This window comes from Schistocerca cancellata, chromosome 6 (genome assembly GCF_023864275.1).
Source record: "Schistocerca cancellata isolate TAMUIC-IGC-003103 chromosome 6, iqSchCanc2.1, whole genome shotgun sequence".
NCBI classification, from domain to species: Eukaryota; Metazoa; Arthropoda; class Insecta; order Orthoptera; family Acrididae; genus Schistocerca; species Schistocerca cancellata.
The window spans coordinates 146,010,998-146,033,607 of record NC_064631.1 but is presented as its reverse complement, the minus strand read 5'-3'; the positions used below and the strand labels follow the sequence as shown (position 1 = coordinate 146,033,607).

Below are 22,610 nucleotides of genomic sequence, written 5' to 3'. Positions count from 1 at the left end.
ATATTTAATACAACTAAATTTCTTCGTGGGGTTAATATTTTTTTTGTTTCACTCTTATAGAATTTCAACTGACTCACATGGTGTAAGACCTCTACAACATTACCAAACGGTTGTCAATGAAGAACTTCAGACATGAAGGACCAGTTAAGAACAAGAATGGTGTGATGCTTACAACTCAACAGGCACAGCTACAGAGATGGGAGGAGCACTTCAGGGAACTGTTAAATTGTGAAGACAACCAAGAGAAACAAGTACGAGATGTTCCAGAGGAAGTCGAAGAAGACCAAAATATAAATTTGCAGTGCCCCACAATGGACGAAATTAGGATTGCCTTGAAAACACTAAAAAATACAAAGGCTCCAGGCCTAGACAACATAGCACCGGAGCTGTTAAAAGCCGATACTGAAAGTACTGTTAAAATGCTCCATCCTTTGCTGAAGCATATTTGGCTTGAAGAGAAATCTCCAAAGGAGTGGAAGAATGGCTTGGTGGTAAAGCTCCCAAAAAAGGGAAATTTGTCAGACTGTAACAACTGGCGTGGTATTACATTGTTGTCAGTGCCCAGTAAGGTCCTCACCAGAATTATTTTAAACAGAATTAAAGAACCCCTTGAAAAGCGACTGCGTAAAGAACAGGCCGGTTTCAGGGCACAACGCAGCTGTGTTGATCTTATTAACACTCTTAGGATCATCTTAGAGCAAAGCAAAGAATTCCAAGCAACCATTACCTGGCATTCATCGATTTTCAAAAGGCCTTCGATTCCGTGAAACATAAAGTGTTCTGGCAGGTGTTGTGGAAGTATGGCATACCACAGAAGATCTTAAACATCATAAAAGATCTATATGATGGCTACGAATGCTGCATACTCCACAAGGGAAATATGACAGAGCCCATAAAAGTAACAACTGGAGTCCGGAAGGGTTGCATTTTGTCACCAACACTTTTTCTACTCATTCTAGACTCTGTTATGAGAAGATTCACAGCAGGCAGGAGACGAGGAATCCAGTGGGGGATCCACGAATGTCTGGAGGATTTGGATTTTGCAGACGACATAGTTTTATTAGCTCCAAGGCTGACTGATATGCAAGCTAAATTAAGCTTGCTGAAAGAAGAAGCAGGGACTGCTGGCCTCAAGATAAATACAGGCAAAACAAAGGAAATGAGAGTAAATTCAGGTAACATGGAGATGCCCCTGTTAATAGTTGAGCAGCGGGTGGAGACTGTCAACTCATTCCTGTACCTGGGTAGTATAGTGGCGGAAGATGGTGGAGCTGGAGATGACGTGAAAAACCGCATTAAAAAGACAAATGCTGCCTTCATACAATTGTATCCAATATGGAAAAATAGAAATATCACATACAAAACAAAAATCCGTATTTTTAATACAAATGTGAAGGCTGTCCTTCTGTACGCCAGTGAAAGCTGGAAAATGGATAAAAAGATAACAACCCAGTTACAAAGCTTCACAAATAGATGTCTTCGACGCATCATGAATATCTGGTGGCCAGAAAAAATATGTAATGAGGCGCTCTGGCGAATAACAAACCAGATACCTATAGAAGACCAGATACGAGAGAGAAAGTGGGGCTGGTTGGGGCACACCTTGAGAAAAGCAGATGGAGCCATCGAGAAAAAAGCATTGGAATGGAATCCCCAGGTAACAAGGAAGACCAAGGGGCACATGGAAGAGGACAGTGGAAGGGGAAGCAAAAAGAGTTGGCAAGACCTGGGCAGAATTGAGGCAAATGGCCAAAGACAGAGACGGATGGCGAGTTCTCCTGGATGCCCTATGCCCCCATAGGGGCCAAAGGAATTAAGTCAAGTAAGTCAAGTCACATGGTGTAAACCCAATGAATTTCCTGTTTTTGGATTAATCAACTCGACTGCGTTATTGCGGACTACTTTACTTACTTACATAGAGCCTTTGTGAATCGAAAAGAACTAATTTCATCGCCGTAGCCTTCGAAAAGAAATAATTTTAACGCCGTAGCCTTCCTATTGCTCAGTGCTAACCTTACTAGATGTCGACGTTATACTCTGGGTACTGGTGAGAATTTAATTCTGACTTGGGTATCAATAATGGTGTTTCGTATAAATGAACTACGTCCTTCACAATTTTGTCAGCATCAATTTTTGTACCTCATCATCGGTCAAGTCGCAGTCAGTTGTCTCCCAGCATGCTGGTATTTGTATCTGATCACCCCTCAAAACCTATTTCAGAGTCTTGCTGATTAAAGCTAAGTCTGTTTACATGTTTAATTATAAAATCAACCTCATTTGGCGACTGAATCGCTTGTGACTGGTCTTCGTACCGTTCGGCGATTTACCAGGGTTTTTGTAGCCTCAACTCGACTTCCTGTACCGGGTCATTTATCATGTGTTGTCCTGCTGAAGTCTGATTCTCGCAACCTTTCTGCGTTCTAGGCATCCCAGTTCCACACGAATAACTTGGGTTTTGTGGTGGAAAACCTCTAAATCTTCCCACTTCGTTTGCACGGTGATCATATTGTGAATCAAAGTTACCACCATGGTTTCTGGGACCAAATCCTTTATTGTAATTCCGGGCTCACCAAAACCATAGCTATTGTTTGACCTCTGTGAGTTGCTAAAACCTTAGCTACGAGGTGCATTCAAGTTCTAAGGCCTCCGATTTTTTTTTTTTCTAATTAACTACTCACCCGAAATCGATGAAACTGGCCTTACTTCTCGACGTAATCGCCTTGCAGACGTACACATTTTTCACAACGCTGACGCCATGATTCCATGACAGCGGCGAAGGATTCTTTAGGAGTCTGTTTTGACCACTGGAAAATCGCTGAGGCAATAGCAGCACGGCTGGTGAATGTGCGGCCACGGACAGTGCCTTTCATTGTTGGAAAAAGCCAAAAGTCACTAGGAGCCCGGTGAGGTGAGTAGGGAGCATGAGGAATCACTTCAAAGTTGTTATCACGAAGAAACTGTTGCGTAACGTTAGCTCGATGTGCGGGTGCGTTGTCTTGGTGAAACAGCACACGCGCAGCCCTTCCCGGACGTTTTTGTTGCAGTGCAGGAAGGAATTTGTTCTTCAAAACATTTTCGTAGGATGCACCTGTTACCGTAGTGCCCTTTGGGTAAGTATTACGCCCTCGCTGTCCCAGAACATGGACACCATCATTTTTTCAGCACTGACAGTTACCCGAAATTTTTTTGGTGGCGGTGAATCTGTGTGCTTCCATTGAGCTGACTGGCGCTTTGTTTCTGGATTGAAAAATGGCATCCACGTCTCATCCATTGTCACAACCGACGAAAAGAATTCCCATTCATGCTGTCGTGGCGCGTCAACATTGCTTGGCAACATGCCACATGGGCAGCCGTGTGGTCGTCTGTCAGCATTCGTGGCACCCACCTGGGTGACACTTTTCGCATTTTCAGGTCGTCATGCAGGATTGTGTGCACAGAACCCACAGAAATGCCAACTCTGGAGGCGATCTGTTCAACAGTCATTCGGCGATCCCCCAAAACAATTCTCTCCACTTTCTCGATCGTGTCATCAGAGTGGCTTGTACAGCCCGAGGTTGTTTCGGTTTGTTGTCACACAATGTTCTGCCTTCATTAAACTGTCGCACCCACAAGCGCATTTTCGACACATACATCACTCCATCACCACATGTCTTCTTCAACTGTTGATGAATTTCAATTGGTTTCACACCACGCAAATTCAGAAAATGAACGATTTCACGCTGTTCAAGTAAGGAAAACGTGGCCATTTTAAGTATTTAAAACAGTTCTCATTCTCGCCGCTGGCGGTAAAATTCCATCTGCCGTAAGGCACTGCCATCTCTGGGACGTATTGACAATGAACGCGGCCTCATTTTAAAACAATGTGCATGTTTCTATCTCTTTCCAGTCCAGAGAAAAAAAATCGGAGGCCTTAGAACTTGAATGCACCTCGTATTATTATCCCATGGGCGATTTTACATTTCTTCCCAAAACGAATACCTTTGCCAACATTGTTATTGCCATTTTAAGCATTACTAAAGGCCAATCAGCTGCTATTATTCCCCCTACCATTGGTTTGTCTCACTGCACGTTGCTTCTATGCGTCATCTTCACTGAAGATGTCTTCATGTTCTCTTAACACCCTTGTAAATGCCTGTATATTATCTCCTGTTCTACCAAGCAATGATTGCTGGTAACGCAATGGTAACTTTATTGTGCATATACGTATCAGTTCCCCATCACTGTACGGATTGTGTAAACACAGATTCTTTTTTGTCGTTTCTTCAAAAAATCTAACTGGCTTCTTTTCTCCTGAATTTTCAAATGACCTTCTGTAACACAATTCATATTTTATCATATTTTGGTCTTCCGTGGACCAGTATCGCTCCAAGAATGCAGACTTAAACTGTTCTTACGACTGACAGTTTGCAGCGACTCTTTGCATGGTTTCCGCTATTGCACCTTGCAATGACCACAAATGAAGTCATGTTTATGGCTAAGTAGGCAATGCTCTGGTAACGATCTGGAATTCATGTATAAATGTCCGGTGGTGTAAGCCGTTCCGCTTTTTTTGTTATGTTGGAATTTTCTGACTGTCAAAAAGTGATCATTGTCAAATTTTTCTATTGCACCATATGGCATTTGTGTTTTCGCAACATTTTCCGTTCCTTTCAGCTGAGATTTACAGAATTTCTTCACTCTTTATTTTACTACATATAAGCTAATTCTACTAAAAATGTCAGTAGTGGCTAAATTTTTAAAGCAATTCTCTGTGGATAGATATTTTAAATACCGTTACAAGAGTGTGGCGCTTTGCTTTAGCAATTTCATGATGCCAGAGTGTACTAGGATGACACTCAACACACACGATTGATAAGGCGAGGGCGTACAGTTGAGTAGCCAGTATGTCCTCAGTATCCAGCTGCTTTTAGTTTCCTTTAATGAGGAATGCCGAAGAATGAAGATTATAGAAAGAGACCAAAAATACTGAAGGCGCTACAAAGATGCGTCAGATGGTCAAGAAGAGTCGTCGTACCAGTCACAACGGCAGTTTTCTCAGGTGATGACAATGGCGTTGTATCGTTGCTAGTAGTGGTCCTTCGAATACATACGGTCGCCCAACAATGTCACATTATTGTTAACTACACTTCATTTTCTCCGAAGAATTTGCGTATCAAAGAATGACTAAAAGTTTTGAACCTTCCTTACACTGCAGGAAATGTTGATAAAGTATGCAACAGAGGAACAAAAAATTTACTACAAACAATATTTTGTAGGTAGAATGAAATAGTTTATTGTCTCTTCATCGTTTCCGACCACAAAGAAAATGTTTAGAAAAAAATAGTTCAAAATGGTTCAAATGGCTCTGAGCACTATGGGACTCAACTGCTGAGGTCATTAGTCCCCTAGAACTTAGAACTAGTTAAACCTAACTAACCTAAGGACATCACAAACATCCATGCCCGAGGCAGGATTCGAACCTGCGACCGTAGCGGTCTTGCTGTTCCAGACTGCAGCGCCTTTAACCGCACGGCCACTTCGGCCGGCAAACAAATAGTATAAAACGTTACACAGACAGACAAAGAGTGTGAAAGATGGCTGAGAGCAACCAGTGAGGTAGTTTTGGTTACTTCCTGTGGGCCAGTTTCAGCTGTATACCAGTAGTGGACATCAGAACCGAGGACCACGTACTGTACTGAAGAGGCACCGTGGTTTCTTCACATCGACGAACTTCGTATTTGGACATCAAGTACGCCAGACCAATCTTAGCCTGAAGAAGACCTAGCCGCATTCCTGGAAGACAAAAATTTGTCCGGTCGCATGAGTCTGACGTTGATTTCCAAAATCCTCGTGTACAAGTAATCGGGCTAAGATTATTTTCCAAAGGAAACTCGAAGGGGGAAAGAGACGACTGCAAAATCACGATAGTTACGAAACGAAATGCACTTATTTAAGAAAATTTAACCAACGTTGCTTATCAAACTACCACAGAAAAAAGAATTATCATGAATCTGATGAGTTATAAAGAGACTATCGTAAATTTTTCGCATTACATGTCTGTTGCACCTATATTAAGAGTCTGATTACTTACCTATACAGTTACGAGGACCTTCACCAAATGGCATGTACACATATGGGTGTCTCACAGCTTTCTGCTCTTCTGAGAACCTCTCGGGGTCGAAGCGTTGTGGTTCTGGGTAGTACTCGGGGTCGTGGTGCAGGGCGTAAATCGGGACGAAAACAGGCGTTCCTTTCTCAATAAGAGGTCCACCATCAGGAAGCTGGAAGTCGTGTGCACATCTCCGGTCAGTGGCAGCTGCCGGTGGGTGTTTTCTAAGAGTCTCTGTGGAACGGAAAGAAAGCCTTTAGCAAATGAAGTAACTAACACCGTCAATAGTTGTTACAAATTTATAGATTGTAAGTCTTTCAGTGATTCCGCTAAAACCAAAACGAAGCGTTACATACATGCGCTGCCACTATGTCTTTCTTACAGTTGCGATATTTTCTCCTCTAATGGACTGGGTGTTGTGTTGTCCTAATCATCATCATCTCATCCCCATCGACACGCAAGTTGCCGAAGTGGCATCAACTTGCACCAAGCGACCGGCCTACCCAACGGGAGGCCCTAGACAGAAAACATTTTTTTCAGTACATTGTTTTATTTTGACGTGTTTTAACATCGGGTGAAGTATGAATTAACTCAATTCTCGATAGGCTCGTTGTATGAGGGGTGCTGAACAGGTAATGCAACACATTTTTTTCTAAAAATACCTGGTTTTATTCAGGATTGCAAGACACCAGCTGTTCTCCACGCTTTTGGCTACAAAAACGTATACTCTCCGTTCAATGCAATGGCCTTAAGCCACCTTACTTGAGGACATGTATGCCCGCATGTTGCCAATCTACCGGTCGACGTCGGAGACCACGTGTCACGATCAGTGTCGTAACGTGCAGGGAATGGTCCTACGTCGCTCTTTATGGTCTTCTGTTAGGCAGAAGGAGCTTAGCGGGCACAAACATTTGAGTACCCCAACTGGAAGATGAGTGTGTCAGCAGGACCAACATGAAGTACAGTTGAGCAGCAAGGTGCATGATTCTGTCGCGTCGATCACCTCGAATGAGAGTCATGGAACGTATTTGCAGGTGCGAATATGGAGAACCATTAAAATTTGTGTTCGACTGGGACTCGAACCCATACTTCCTCCTTATCGTGAGCGATCGCCTTTCTTTTAGGCTGTACGGGCACGCTTTACTGTCAGACCCAATCTCCAATCATGTGTCTACAAATGGTTCAAATGGCTCTGAGCACTATGGGACTTAACTTCTGAGGTCATCAATACCCTAGAACTTAGAACTACTTAAACCTCCGTTTTTGCCTCTGAAGCAACTGTTCACAAACACAAACGCCGTTTCAACGTCTCTTGGTTTCAACTCACACGGGACACAAGTTCCTTCTTTCTGAATCATGCCCATAGTCTTGAGACGTTTTGAAATGGCTTGCTGTGTCACTCCAAGTAATCGTGTCAGTTCTTCTTGAGTTTGTTCTTTCACTAATAGCTTACCATACGTACTTGAGAGCCTTCGACGAGACTCAGCTGCTGCTTTCTTCACATTGAAACAAAACAGCAACACCTCCCGCAAATGACGAGAATTAGGCTCGGAAACTGACGTTTTCCATCAAGAACAACTTTATGATGCAGACCACAAATCGGCTAATGTTTCAATGAGGTTATGTTGAGCGAGGTCCAAGCTAACTGCCTGACGTCTGCGATCGGTTTCTTTCTACCGCTACTTACCGTTGTCGCCACCAATCGGCAGACGACAGAAGCAAAGTTGTACACCTTGTAAATCACTATCCAAATAAGTAGCTCAACGTGGTCTAAACTCTTTCATGTATTTGGTTGTGATGAGATACGTTATTTCCATTTTTTTTGGTTTCACATTAATTTAATACAATAGCCTCCCCACTGCTCTTACTCACTATTGAACAAAATTAGAGCATTATCATCTGCCTCGCAACACCCACTAAGTACATGAATTCTTTTTTATGTGGAAACTTCTGTCGGTGATAACCATTCGAGATTCCTTGCCTGCGAGGTGTTGGACATTGTTACAATCGATTACTCTTTGTTTATTCCTGCTTCCGCATTGTCAGTTAAATATGTCATCCGCACTTGATCAAATAACAGCTTTTCATGGATTTATAAATTCTGTGGAAAACAATATACAATTGCACCAAAAAGTATTGGCACAGTTACATTTTAGTGGTTGTAGGTTAAGCGAAATATATATTTCAGAACAAAACCCAGACACGTGCCGCCTTCCATTACACAGCTTACAAATATGTCAAAATCACCTGTCCGTAAAGTAACATACAGTGTTATGAAAATAAATATCGCTCTTCTGCGTCCAAAAAAGTATTGGCACACGCGTATGAATCGAACAGTGTGTTCGTTTTCTTCATTGATGTTTACTTTGTAATAGATAGTGTGCATCCCTTTAGCATCTACAATAGCACGTATGCTTTGTATTAAATTCCGGGTGATGTGAGGGGTACTTTTGGACCATTCCTCCAGGAGCACTTTCTCCAGGTCGTTTTTACCGGACGGACGCCGTTTTCTGACCTGTGTGTCAAGATGAGCCCACAGGTTCTCAATGGGTTTCAAATCATGGCTCTGAGGTGGTGTTAGAACCCTTCTGGGGGCATTGTACAGTAACCTCTCCCGGGTTTTCATGGCGGTATGTTTTGAGTCGTTGTCTTGCTGGAAATGAAACCAAATTCAAATGGCTCTGAGCACTATGCGACTTAACTGCTGAGAGCATCAGTCGCCTAGAACTTAGAACTAATTAAACCTATCTAACCTAAGGACATCACACACATCCAAGTCCAAGGCAGGATTCGAACCTGCGACCGTAGCAGTCGCGCGGTTCCGGACTGCGCGCCTAGAACCTCTAGACCACCGCGGCCGGCCGAAATGAAACTCCCCAGTAATGCCCAACGTCTGTGCACTAGCGTGTAAATTACCTCGCAATACATCGGTGTATCTCATGTAATCCATTGTACCGTGGATTACAGCTAGATTTCCAACGCCGGACGCCATCAGTCTAGGGGACTGATGACCACAGCTGTTAAGTCCCATAGTGCTCAGAGCCATTTGAACCAAGCCTGCCAGATAATTTCCGATATGTATAGCTTTTTCCTGGGAGAACGTCCACGCATGTCAGCCTCAATTCAACACATTTCGTATAGTTTGAAAACCAACCGTCTTGTCGGACGTTGTATGAAAAACCTCAGCAATAGTTGCTGCACTTGTAGCACGTTCCTTCCGAGCAAGTGCGACAATACTGCGACGTTCTCGGGTTGTAAGCACTTTTGGGCGTCCAGGACGACGCTTATTCACTGTTGTTCCAGTCTCTTTATATTTACGAATGATGGCTCGTACCGTGGTGTAGCTCTGCTCCGATTTGTCGATAGCTTCTCCCTTGTGAATGGAGCAATACCACTCTTTCACGCAACGCCACTGAATGTTCCTTCTTCCTCGGCCCCATTCTGACCGCTATCGTGCAATACAGCAACATACTAGCGACTGGGCCGTCAACAACATGCAGTGTCTATTGCGTCAGCAGATGGTGTTCCGCTACCTGAAAACCCAGCAATATACCGAAAGCAACGCTGTGTGCCAATACTTTTTGTGATCAGAGGAGATACATGTTTGCCCCCAACACAGCATTTCTTTTTTAACGGAATGCACTGTGGGCAGAATTGTAATGTCTGGTATGTGAGGAACCACGGACATTTGCTGTGTACCGGAAGGTGCGGCGTTTGTAACCAGCAATGTTAAATATGCACGTCTGCCAATACTTTTTGGTGCGATTGTAATTTTGAAACAGCTTTCGAAAGTATCAGAAGTACTGTATAAATAAGGGAAATGGCTTTGAGGAGACTTGTTAACCACTGATTGTCCTTTATAATAATTCTAGTAACCACTATAATTTAATGGTTGGAGTCATGGTGATCTACACTACTGGCCACTAAAATTGCTGCACCACGAAGATGACGTGCTACAAACGCGAAATTTAACCAACAGGAAGAAGATGTTGTGATATGCAAATGATTAGCGTTTCAGAGCGCTCACACAAGGTTGGCGACACCTACAACGTGCTGACATAAGGAAAGTTTCCAACCGATTTCTCATACACAAACAGCAGTTGACCGGCGTTGCCTGGTGAAACGTTGTTGTGATGCCTCCTGTAAGGAGGAGAAATGCGTACCATCACGTTTCCAACTTTGATAGGGGTCGGATTGTAGCCTACCGCGATTGCGGTTTATCGTATCGCGACATTGCTGCTCGCGTTGGTCGAGATCCAACGACTGTTAGCAGAATATGGAATCGGTGGGTTCAGGAGGGTAATACGGAACTCCGTGCTGGATCCCAACGGCCTCTTATCACTAGCAGTCGAGATGACAGACATCTTATCCGCATGGCTGTAACGGGTCGTGCAGCCACGTCTCGATCCCTGAGTCAACAGATGGGGTCGTTTGCAAGACAACAACCATCTGCACGAACAGTTCGACGACGTTTGCAGCAGTATGCACTATCAGCTCGGAGACCATGGCTGCGGTTACCCTTGATGCTGCATCACAGACAGGAGCGCCTGCGATGGTGAAGTCAACGACGAACCTGGGTGCACGAATGGCAAAACGTCATTTTTTCGGATAAATCCAGGTTCTGTTTACAGCATCATGATGGTCGCATCTGTGTTTGGCGACATCGCCGTGAACGCACATTGGAAGCGTGTATTCGTCATCGCCATACTGGCGTGTCACCCGGCGTGATGGTATGGGGTGCCATTGGTTACACGTCTCGGACACCTCTTGTTCGCATTGACGGCACTTTGAACAGTGGACGTTACATTTCAGATGTGTTACAACCCGTGGCTCTACCCTTCGTTCGATCCCTGCGAAGCCCTACATTTCAGCAGGATGATGGACGACCGCATCTTGCAGGTCCTGTACGGGCCTCTCTGGATACAGAAAATGTTCGACTGCTGTACATGCTATCCAAGCTCTGTTTGACTCAATGCCCAGGCGTATCAAGGCCGTTATTACGACCAGAGGTGGTTGTTCTGGGTACTGACTTCTCAGGGTCTATGCACCCAAATTGCGTGAAAATGTAATCACATGTCAGTTCTAGTATAATATATTTGTCCAATGAATACCCGTTTATCATCTGAGTTTCTTCTTGGTGTAGCAATTTTAACGGCCAGTAGTGTAGTTTAGGCTCGTTCTGCGCACCTACGTCACTCATTCTTCAACAGCCAAAGGGCGTTGCGTACTGCTCTGAGCGCTCTGTTGTGAATATTGTATGCAATGCGAGTAGTCTACGCGGTCGTAGTGATTTTCTTAGCGAATTATTATTCCATCTGTTGCGAGTTGTCATGTCTGATGATGGTAGTAAGTGATAAACTCTGCACAAGTGCGAGACATAATTTGCAGGATACACGCTGACATCAGGCGCTAATTACGTGTATGCGTTTACCGCAACTGTAAGGCTTTGAAACGGCAAGAACGCAATCCCCGTCCGTTCCCCGACTTGCGCTAACCGCAGTCGTTCGTGGATTGGGCAATAGTAACTGCATTGGACTACACATCTTCTGTTTTATAGAGCCGTTAACTTCTCATTGACATCAAAGCAGTTTCGGAAACCATCAGTTTGACAAATGGGTTGGGAACAAAATCCGAATGAAATTCCACGGCTTTTATCCTGACCTGATAATGGAATCACGTTTCCTGACGGAGATTGGAAGCTTGCTCCTTGCGAGCTCCTCCACTACACTCGGTGTACTTCAGGTTCATATTTCGGTTACATAATACCGGTCTCAGTTGCTGTTATCAGGAGAGAATCTAGCAGAATCTAGCTGGTACGAGGATGGTTCAAATGGCTCTGAGCACTATGGGACTTAACATCTATGGTCATCAGTCCCCTAGAACTTAGAACTACTTAAACCTAATTAACCTAAGGACAGCACACAACACCCAGCCATCACGAGGCAGAGAAAATCCCTGACCCCGCCGGGAATCGAACCCGGGAACCCGGGCCTGGGAAGCGAGAACGCTACCGCACGACCACGAGATGCGGGCGGTACGAGGATGCTAACACACACCCTACAGTAAAGTCACTGTGTTTACACGCAACACATAAGGCGTCTACTCGCATCACGATGACGCTTATTTGACATATTCATAAAAACAGAGCAAACATTATGAGCCACTGATTCAGAATTGTCTTCAAAATAATCTGATGTACCCATTACTAAAGCTAAGAACGAGTTAGTCAAATAAGTAGAGGTACGGATGTGGGTTTATAATTTTTCTTTCCGGTTGGTTGCCTTTCTCGCTTTTTCTTTTTTTTATTTATTTTTTTTTTTTAACACATCCATTCTCGTGGAACGGACAGTGTACATTTCGTTTGGACGAAGTCAGTGCACGGGGATGGAAGTTTTTGGCTTCTTTGCGACCGAATGTTTTTGTGTTTGTCTTGTAATATTCAGAACAATATCTACCCACTTTATGTGTCTTTCCTTCCTTTGTTTCCAATTGATGTTTATTTCTTCTTGTATCGTCACTGGCTGGAGTTCATTCATGTGAATGCCATGTGAGCGCATATGTCGAGTGTTTCCGAAACACTTTGACTGCCGTTTTCCGTCCTGTTACGTCTTGGAATACGCATAACAGATTCACAGCAGCGGCGTTCAAAAAACGATCGAATGCTAACTTTCAATACAATTTTACTGTCTTTCTCAATTTACTGCTATATGCACTCATATGATCAGAAAAATCAGTAGCAGTTTTTCCCTTTTAAATTCAGTAACCATTGGTTTTCGGTAAACCCCCGTTTTGGTTGTCACGCTTCCCGCTTCATTAGAATGTTTGATAGAAAGAAAAGAAACATCTCTTTTGTCTTTTCATTTCAGGGACGTAATTCCTTGACTGTCCTCCTTTGCAGTCACTTCACCGTGGTCAATTTGTGCAGTACGGTTTCTTTCGGAATTCTTTTGCGATTTAGTCAAAGGGTACCAACCAAATGTGTATTCTTTGTTATGAGTTTGCTTGCCAAATCTACACCGGAATACTAATTATCGGTAAATAATGTATGGCCTTTATTGAATATGGCGACGGCCTTGCCGCAGTGGATACACCGGTTCCCGTGATATAACCGAAGTTAAGCGCTGTCGGGCGTGTTCGGCACTTGGATGGGTGACCGTCGAGACCGCCATGCGCTGTTGCCACTTTTCGGGGTGCACTCAGCCTCGAGATGCCAATTGAGGAGCCACTCGACCGAATAGTAGCGGCTTCGGTCAAAAATACCATTATAACGACCGGGGGAGTGGTGTGCTGACCCCACGCCCCTCCTATCCGCATCCTCCTCTGAGGATGACACGGCGGTCAGATGGCCCCGGTGGGCCACTCGTGGCCTTAAGTCGGAGTGCTTTATTGAATACATCTTGACACAAACTCATTATAATATTTGTAGGCGTGTTCTTTTATATGTCAAGTACTTTGCCAGTGTAAATCAGGAAACTGTAGCGGTATGCATTTTCACAGCACAGTTTAAACAATTTGATGCCGTATTTGTGTCTCTTTTGTTTAAAATATTCCCTGAATATAATTAGTGCTCGTCGATACATAGTATTTCGGGAAGACTAGAATACTTTTAAAATTTTGGTTTACTTCGTCAATAGTGATTATGACAGGTGATCTGAAGCATCAATTTTTGTATTCTCTGCAAAGTGCAGCATCGCAACAGAATTTCGGAATGATCTCTTCTCGTTACCTTTCGCAGGTATGTTTGAAAAAACAGTGGGTCCTGACACTAATGTAAATATATGGAAGGATGCTTCAACAATCCTATCGAAAAAATCAATCCAAACAACCGTTTATTTTCGTCCTTGTTTGTTGTCATCCATTGATTCTAATGTTGAAAACCAATTGACGCTTGTGTAGCACAAACATTTTTTTGTTCTTTCTATGATGCGTTGCAGATATTTCATCCGTGACAAAAGCCCTAAAATTATCGACTTTGTTACACTGTTCCACATTTTCCTCACTCATTTTATCACCATTGGCACTCTCAAAACATACAGTGCTAGGCTGGTTGCCTCGAGGGTCAAACCACGTACTTAGATTATTTATCGAACCATAAAACGAATTCTTACTTTCGGATGATGGCAATCTCATTACACGACGATGTTTACTTGGGACAAATAACTCACTCGATGAATCATTGTCGTCTCCTCGCGACATTTTTGCTGGTATGGCCAACAAAATTTTTCGAAAATAATCGCTCTGAAACTAGTCCCTCTGTACACAACTGTGGCATACGCTACCTGGTCGTCCCTGTGAGGCTGTCTTCTTACCATACCACGTCCGTTTAGACTCCAACTCAACAACTGCAAGTGGCGTATCTGCATTTTGTTGACTTGCCCAAGACTGCGGCAGTTTTTACAAGGTAAAGTTTTTCTGCTGGGTGTCAAGTGCAACACTGCCGTCGGATGGGTTTTTGGGCGGCATGTGATCCATTACGCACCTCTTCCTCCACCCCCTCCACAACTGCGCGCAGGCATTGTACCAGCGGACGATGAGGGTCGCATGGACCGCGACCAACAACAGTTTGACGGGGACGCTGGTACAGACAGTCGCGCCGCGAGATCTTCTTCCACCGGTCGCCGTGGGCCACATAGCTCCGTCTCTTGCCCACATCCGCGACTTTCTCGTCGAACTGAGTTACATGACCGAGGATCTACCGGCGACGAGGACGCCAAGCACGAGAGATTACTACCGCATCTATCAGGCACGACACCCCGTAATAACGTCGAACAACAACATCCATCCATCCGCTAGACCAAGACCGCATACCTGCCCACGTACGCTCGTTCCCTATGGGATGCGGTGGTGAACGGCAAATTAGCCCCACGCCAGCGCCTCCATTCCATCCATCTCAATGACGACCCTTTGTGTCCGCACTGTGCCGTCGTCGATTCGGATGCGCACCGCCTGACACGTGCTGTGACAGGCAGATGCTGGGATCTTGTACAACGTATGCTGGCGCTCCTGTTGCGACGACAGCCAGAGTCTGTCACGCCAGACGAATTCCTACACCCAGATACCACTCACTTTCCCACTACAAGAACGAACGCCGTCAACTGGCTGAAGGGCATGATGCATTTTGCAAGCTGCTCCTGAAAACGCTCTGGATTTTTGGGTCCACCTCGCAACGACTCATAAGGCGTTCCACCACCATGCATTGTACCGCACACAAATATCAAACTATTTAGGCGCGTTATTCGAGGACCCTCCTGCCCATTGGAGCATTCTATATATACATATATATACTACTGGCCATTAAAATTGCTACACCACGAAGATGACGTGCTACAGACGCGAAATTTAACCGAGAGGAAGATGACGCTGTGATACACAAATGATTAGCTTTCCAGAGCATTAACACAAGGTTGGCGCCGGTAGCGACACCTACAACGTGCTGACACGAGGAAAACCGATTTCTCAAACACAAACAGCAGTTGATCAGCGTTGCCTGATGAAACGTTGTTGTGATGCCTCGTGTAAGGAGGAGAAATATGTAACATCACGTTTCCGACTTTGATAAAGGTCGTATTGTAGCCTATCGCGATTGCGGTTTATCGTATCGCGACACTGCTGCTCCCGTTGGTCAAGATCCAGTGACTGTTAGCAGAATATGGAATCGATGGGTTCAGGAGCGTAATACGGAACGCCGTGCTGGATCCCAAGGCCTCGTATCACTAGCAGTCGAGATGACAGGCATCTTATCCGCATGGCTGTAACGGATCATGCAGCCACGTCTCGATCCCCGAGTCAACAGATGGGGACGTTTGCAAGACAACAACCATCTGCACGAACAGTTCGACGACGTCTGCACCATCATGGACTATCAGTTCGGAGACCATGGCTGCGGTTAACCTTGACGCTGTACACAGACAGGAACGCCTGCGATGGTGTACTCAACGACGAACGTGGGTGCACGAATGGCAAAACGTCATTTTTTCAGATGAATCCAGGTTCTGTTTACGACATCATGATGGTCGCATCTGTGTTTGGCGACATCGCCGTGAACGCACAATGGAAGCGTGTATTCGTCATCGCCATACCGGCGTATCACCCGGCGTGATGGTACACGTCTCGGTCACCTCTTGTTCGCATTGATGGCACTTTGAACAGTGGACGTTACATTTCAGATGTGTTACGACCCTTCATTTGATCCCTGCCAAATTCTACATTTCAGCAGGATAACGCATGACCGCAGGTTGCAGGTCCTGTACAGGCCTTTCTGGATACAGAAAATGTTCGACTGCTGCCCTGGCCAGCACATTCTCCAGATCTCTCACCGATTGAAAACGTCTGGTCAATGGTGGCCGAGCAACTGGCTCGTTACAATACGCCAGTCGCTACTCTTGATGAACTGTGATATCGTGTTGAAGCTGCATGGGCAGCTATACCTGTACACGCCATCCAAGCTCTGTTTGACTCAATGCCCAGGCGTATCCATGCCGTTATTACGGCCAGAGGTGGTTGTTCTGGGTATTGATTTCTCAGGATCTATGCACCCAAATTGCGTGAAAATGTAATGACATGTCAGTTCTAGTATAATATATTTGTCCAATGAATATCCGTTTATCATCTGCATTTCTTCTTGGTGTAGCAATTTTAATGGCCAGGGGAGGGCGGGAATGGGACATTGAGTCCAGGCCTCGGAAGACGACCACTGCCCTCTTTGCCCCCGACCCTTCTCGCCTTCTCTCAGGCTGTTATGTAGAAAAAAAAAAAAACTCTCAACGCAAATCAAGTGGTCGCCGGCACCTGTCGTGCCTCTTTTCGTATAGAAAAGCAAACAAGAAAACTCGTCCACCAAAGCAGTGAGGCTGGGATGGCAGCGAGGGAAACTTGTCAGTATAGGGCGAGTTTCTTCGATTTCTTTTGTCTCAGTTAGCCGCCATGAAGCAACTTCGTCGTGTTTTCAAATGAGTGCGCGAATAATAGCTGCACTGAGAAAAAGTACGAAATAGTAACATTGATACGCAAGATTGCAGATAGTCTTATGAGCTGATATTGGATGTGTCATTGGCTGCGATAATAAATATGGCAATGACAAGTAGAAATTCAGACCCAACTCCAGTAGCGGTGACACGAAGTGAATCTTTCACAGAGGATGACCACGCACTGTGTAAATCGTACCAGGCTACAAGGCGCCAACGCTAGAGCAAAGAGGAAGACGCTCCTACGGATTACAGAGTGTGTGCACGTTAATTTCACTCCTATTACGATTTTTAATCAGCAAGTTTTGATCCCTTCACTACATATTCAACACGATGTCTGCAACATTTCTAATGGGACATGTGAGGAGGATACTAAGGCAGGTGGGCCCACTCGAATATTTTTCATTGCATATACGTCTAACATATGTATTATTCTTGGTTATGCACCAAGACAACGTACAGTAACGTGAGTCGTGGATAATCAGAGAGGACCTCCTACCGTCCATTGTTAAATAAACACGTACAGAGTCGCCTAACATATCTCGTCTAAACGGCCTAATTATAATACTGCAAGAATAGCCACGGACCCTCGACCTATGATTGCAAGGGAGGATTCGCAACTCGTTGCAGCAACTTGTGCAGTGTTCTGTTCGGATGCAAGCACATGAACCCTTGTTAAAACCCTGCTTGTAGTGGTGTAGTTAATGAGTCACCTTCTGGCATTGGTGATAAACCGCAACACACTTCTGCAAACACCTCTCCAAATTTTCAACTGTTACTGTCTCTCGCAACTTTAGAGCATTAATTCTCAGTCCATAACAGCAGCAACCATGATGCACTAGAACAATCACAGTATCTACAGTTCATCTGCGGAGCATAAGTTCCAATCCTCCACAATCTGTAAGAAGAACCTGCCTTGGTATAGCTTACAGTGCACTAGCACCTTTGTAAGTTCAGGAGTTGCTTCAAATACTTCGGTCGCTTGTTCTGTTTCTTAAGCAGCTCCTTACAGAACACCGAAATGCGATTTCCGCCGGTGTTCCCTACATGTACTACAACTGTATGTTATCAAATGCAGGAACCAGCACTTCAGCTTGAATCCTTTCACATATATTTGACTTAATTTGCTTGTTTTCGTTATCCATATCATCACTTACAGTTACTCGATCTCGTTTTCTCACAATCCTAAGCTCATGCAAATTAATAGCTTTGAACTCTGGTCTTTGCTATTTAGAAAAGGTATTACTAGGTGGGTTTCATTTATATTTAACTGAGCTGGAAGGCATCAAACTCAAGTCCACAGGAATGGTAATTCAGAAAATCGATGTCCACTGACATATCATCTCAAAGATGAGGAATAGTTAAGAACTGGTGTTCAATCTCGACAACGGCGGCAGCGCCTCATGCTTAATCAGTTCGGCACCTTACCAGTCGCTCCAAAAATTTGCAAATCAGGCATTGGCAGTGCAGCCGTTCCTTCTTTTCTCCTGGAAAAACGTCAAAATAATAATGTGACACAGCAAAGATTTCAGAACTTCCGTCTGTTAATATTTCGGCATTAATATCATCTACTCGTGCACGAACAATATGAATCTACTGATTTTCGGTTAACTAATCTTTAGTAACTACTCAACGATCGAAATCTTTGTTACCAGGAGAATTTGAATTTGGCGCTTTCGTCAAAGGTAAACACTGAAACAACTTTGGCAGCCCCGAGAGAAGCGAGGCTTATCTAAGTTTCTTCGTTTCATTTCTAAACTGTCGATCACACCTTCTGGAATAACTCACACTTTACACTGAGGTGACAAAATTCATGGGATAGCACGTATATAAATGGCGGTAGTATCGCATACACAAGATGCGTGGGTGGAGCTGTCATCTAAGCTCAGGTGATTCATGTCAAAAGGTTTCCGACGTGATTGCAGACCGACGGAGGGAATTGACAGATTTTGAATGCGGAATGGCTGTTGGAGATAGACGCATGGGACATTCCATTTCTGAAATCGTTAGGGACTTCAGTATTGGAACATCGTAAAGAGTGTGCTGAGAATGCCAAATTTCAGACATTGCCTCTCACCGCGGCCAATGCAGTGACCGACGCCCTTCTCTTAACTATCGAGAACAGTGGCATTTGCTTAGCGTTGTCAGTGTTAATAGCCAAGCAACACTGCACGAAATAACCACAGGAATCAATGTGGGTCGTACAACGAACGTATCACTTAGGACAGTGCTCCATAGCGATGTGGGATGGGGGCAGCATGGCTCAATTTTTTCTACAGGGGACTTCCAGCGACTTGTTTAGTCAATGACACGTCGAGTTACGCTGCACAAATTACCAGATAACCGAATAAAGACGTCTATATAATGAAACTTCTGTGTCAATACTCAACCGTGGACATGGTTTTTTTTTCCCTAGCAACGCAAAGTCTGATTATCGCATTCGGTATCGAAAAAGTCTGGGGGCAGGTCCGGATCTCGAACACAATTTTAAACTATTACGGAATACAGGGTGATTCAAAAAGAATACCACAACTTTAAAAATGTGTATTTAATGAAAGAAACATAATATAACCTTCTGTTATACATCATTACAAAGAGTATTTAAAAAGTTTTTTTTACTCAAAAACAAGTTCAGAGATGTTCAATATGGCCCCCTCCAGACACTCGGGCAATATCAACCCGATACTCCAACTCGTTCCACACTCTCTGTAGCATATCAGGCGTAACAGTTTGGATAGCTGCTGTTATTTCTCGTTTCAAATCATCAATGGTGGCTGGGAGAGGTGGCCGAAACACCATATCCTTAACATACCCCCATAAGAAAAAATCGCAGGGGTAAGATCAGGGCTTCTTGGAGGCCAGTGATGAAGTGCTCTGTCACGGGCTGCCTGGCGGCCGATCCATCGCCTCGGGTAGTTGACGTTCAGGTAGTTATGGACAGATTGTGGAATTTGCAGCTCTCTGCTAGCTCTGCGAGTCGATTTTCCTGGGCTGCGAACAAATGCTTGCTGGATGCGTGCTACATTTTCATCACTCGTTCTCGGCCGTCCAGAACTTTTCCCTTTGCACAAACATCCATTCTCTGTAAACTGTTTATACCAACGTTTAATACACCACCTATCAGGAGGTTTAACACCATACTTCGTTCGAAATGCACGCTGAACAACTGTCGTCGATTCACTTCTGCCGTACTCAATAACACAAAAAGCTTTCTGTTGAGCGGTCGCCATCTTAGCATCAACTGACGCTGACGCCTAGTCAACAGCGCCTCAAGCGAACAAATGTACAACTAAATGAAACTTTATAGCTCCCTTAATTCGCCGACAGATAGTGCTTAGCTCTGCCTTTTGTCGTTGCAGAGTTTTAAATTCCTAAAGTTGTGGTATTCTTTTTGAATCACCCTGTATAAAAGCAGCTTACAGTGGGCTACGGAGTGAAAAAAAATACTTCAGGATAGTTATGTGGAATCTGTTACGTCCTCCAAATGAAGATTGCATGTGTGGAAATGAAAAGAAGGCAGTCAGTTTTAGTTATGATGGTGGCTGCAGAAACTCACCTGCGACGACCTTGTCCAGATACTTCATGCTGGAAATGGCCTCGTACGTCAACTGCCCTGCGTTATCTTTCAGCGTCGCGTCCACCTCCTCGTGCAGCCGCTTCTGTACATCTTGATTGAGAGCCAGTTCATAGAGCGCGAAACTCATGGTGGTAGACGATGTTTCGAATCCTGCGGCGTAAAACAGGATTGACTGTGCCGCCACGTCGTCGATCGTAAATTCTGTGAAAAGAAGTCGTGCCGTTAGTTCAGTTACTGTATGTAATAATAATAAGTTCATCTTACTAACACAGCGCAGTGCTTTAACAGCGCAGTAACGCATTGTGTCGCAGGACGAGAACTGCTCAGTCGGTTGCTAGACGGTTTTGATAGAGTCGAAGTAGCTGAGATCTCAAACAACTTTTCTATGGAGCTATCCACTCACAAAAGCCTGTAATTAAGTCTTTATTTCCAAATGTAAGTGTTTTTCGTGCCAGTTTTTTCACTGTAATTTTTTGTGGTATTTAGTGGCTGTGTATGTTATAAACCGCAGTACTTATCAAATGGTAGTTCACGTTTACCGTTGTGCGTGAAATCACTGCAGCACAACAGGCAGTGCTCCACAATGAGAGATTTACAGGCAATCATTGTTTTCATCAGGTGAAATCAACAGCGATGAACTACTTTAGAAATGCATTTTAATCATCAACTACTTTATTTAATAAAACAGTTGATAGAAAACTTTATTTTCGAAAGCAACTGACAGCTGCATGACAAATAATTCTAGTAAATATTTTGTTTTTCCGCCGTACGACAGACCGTCAGAATTAAAAACAGATTTCAGTCGTTACGAAGCCAGATTCGTGGTTTTGTATGTATAGAATTTCGGTTGTTACCGTCTCTTAATGTCGTACTACAGAAGACGTAATTTACAGACTTCATTTTGAGTCTAGGTCCGCTGGCCTTAATTAGCTACAGGGAGACAATTATTGAACTATATGAAGAAGCGTAAATTAGTTACAAACTACAGCGCACACACACTTTATCCAACATGTAACGTCGCTACACATATTCGGGTTTCTGTTATGACATGTTCGATGTGCCTGCCATCCTTGGCTATGATGTTCATGTGTGTGTGAAATCTTGTGGGACTTAACTGCTAAGGTCATCATCCCTAAGCTTACACACTACTTAACCTAAATTATCCTAAGGACAAACACACACACACCCATGCCCGAGGGAGGACTCGAAGCTCCGCCGGGACCAGCCGCACAGTCCATGAGTGCAGCGCCTCAGATCGCTTGGCTAAGCCCACGTGGCTCCTTGGCTACAGTGTGGCGGAGACGAATAGCGAAATCCTGCATGACCCGCTGAAGTGTCGGAACATCGGTGCTGTCGATGACCTATTGAAAGGCTGTTTTCAGCTCAGCTATGGTTTTGGGGTTATTGCTGTACACCTTGTCTTTAATATAGCCCCACAAAATTGAGTCGCATGTGCTCAGATCCGGATAATATGGCGGCCAATCGAGGCCTATGCCAGTGGCCTCCGGGGTCCGGCTCCGTCTTCCACGAGTCCCATCTTGTCGAAATCAGGGTCACACTGCATAATGAGAATGAATCCATCGTCCGAAACCTACCGTACCGTTCGGTAGTCACCGTGCCATCGAGGAATATCGCACCGCATATTCCGTGGCTGGACATTGAACATCACACACTCACCCATTAAGGGCGAAGGGAATTCTCGATCGCGAGATGCAGATTCTCAGTCCCCCAAATGCGCCAATTTTGCTTATTGATGAAACCATCCAAATGGAAGTGGGTTTCGTCGCTAAACCAAACAATAACGCGTATACTAATTCCCATCGTGGCCAGCGGCCGACCGTGCAGTTTGAACGTCCTAACAGAGACCGTTCAGAAGTTATGATACTTTTATTTAATACAGTTCAATAATTTTCACCCTCTATGTTTTGTGTAAGATTTTTTTGTAAAATAAGTAACTGTGCATTTTAATAGTAAAGTATGA

The 22,610-nt window shown here is 44.3% G+C and overlaps 1 protein-coding gene across 1 annotated transcript in view; it reads right to left on the bottom strand.

The window, feature by feature from the left end:
- Positions 1-5,956: 5,956 nt before the first annotated feature.
- Positions 5,957-22,610, bottom strand: part of LOC126088204 (cytochrome P450 6k1-like) — a 73,722-nt gene continuing 57,068 nt past the window's right edge. Inside the window, exons 5-7 of the mRNA XM_049906330.1 lie at positions 20,609-20,830; positions 6,071-6,322; positions 5,957-5,961 (exon numbers count right to left, since the gene is read on the bottom strand). Coding sequence (XP_049762287.1) covers positions 5,957-5,961; positions 6,071-6,322; positions 20,609-20,830 — 479 coding nt within the window. The remainder of the gene's footprint in view (positions 5,962-6,070; positions 6,323-20,608; positions 20,831-22,610) is intronic.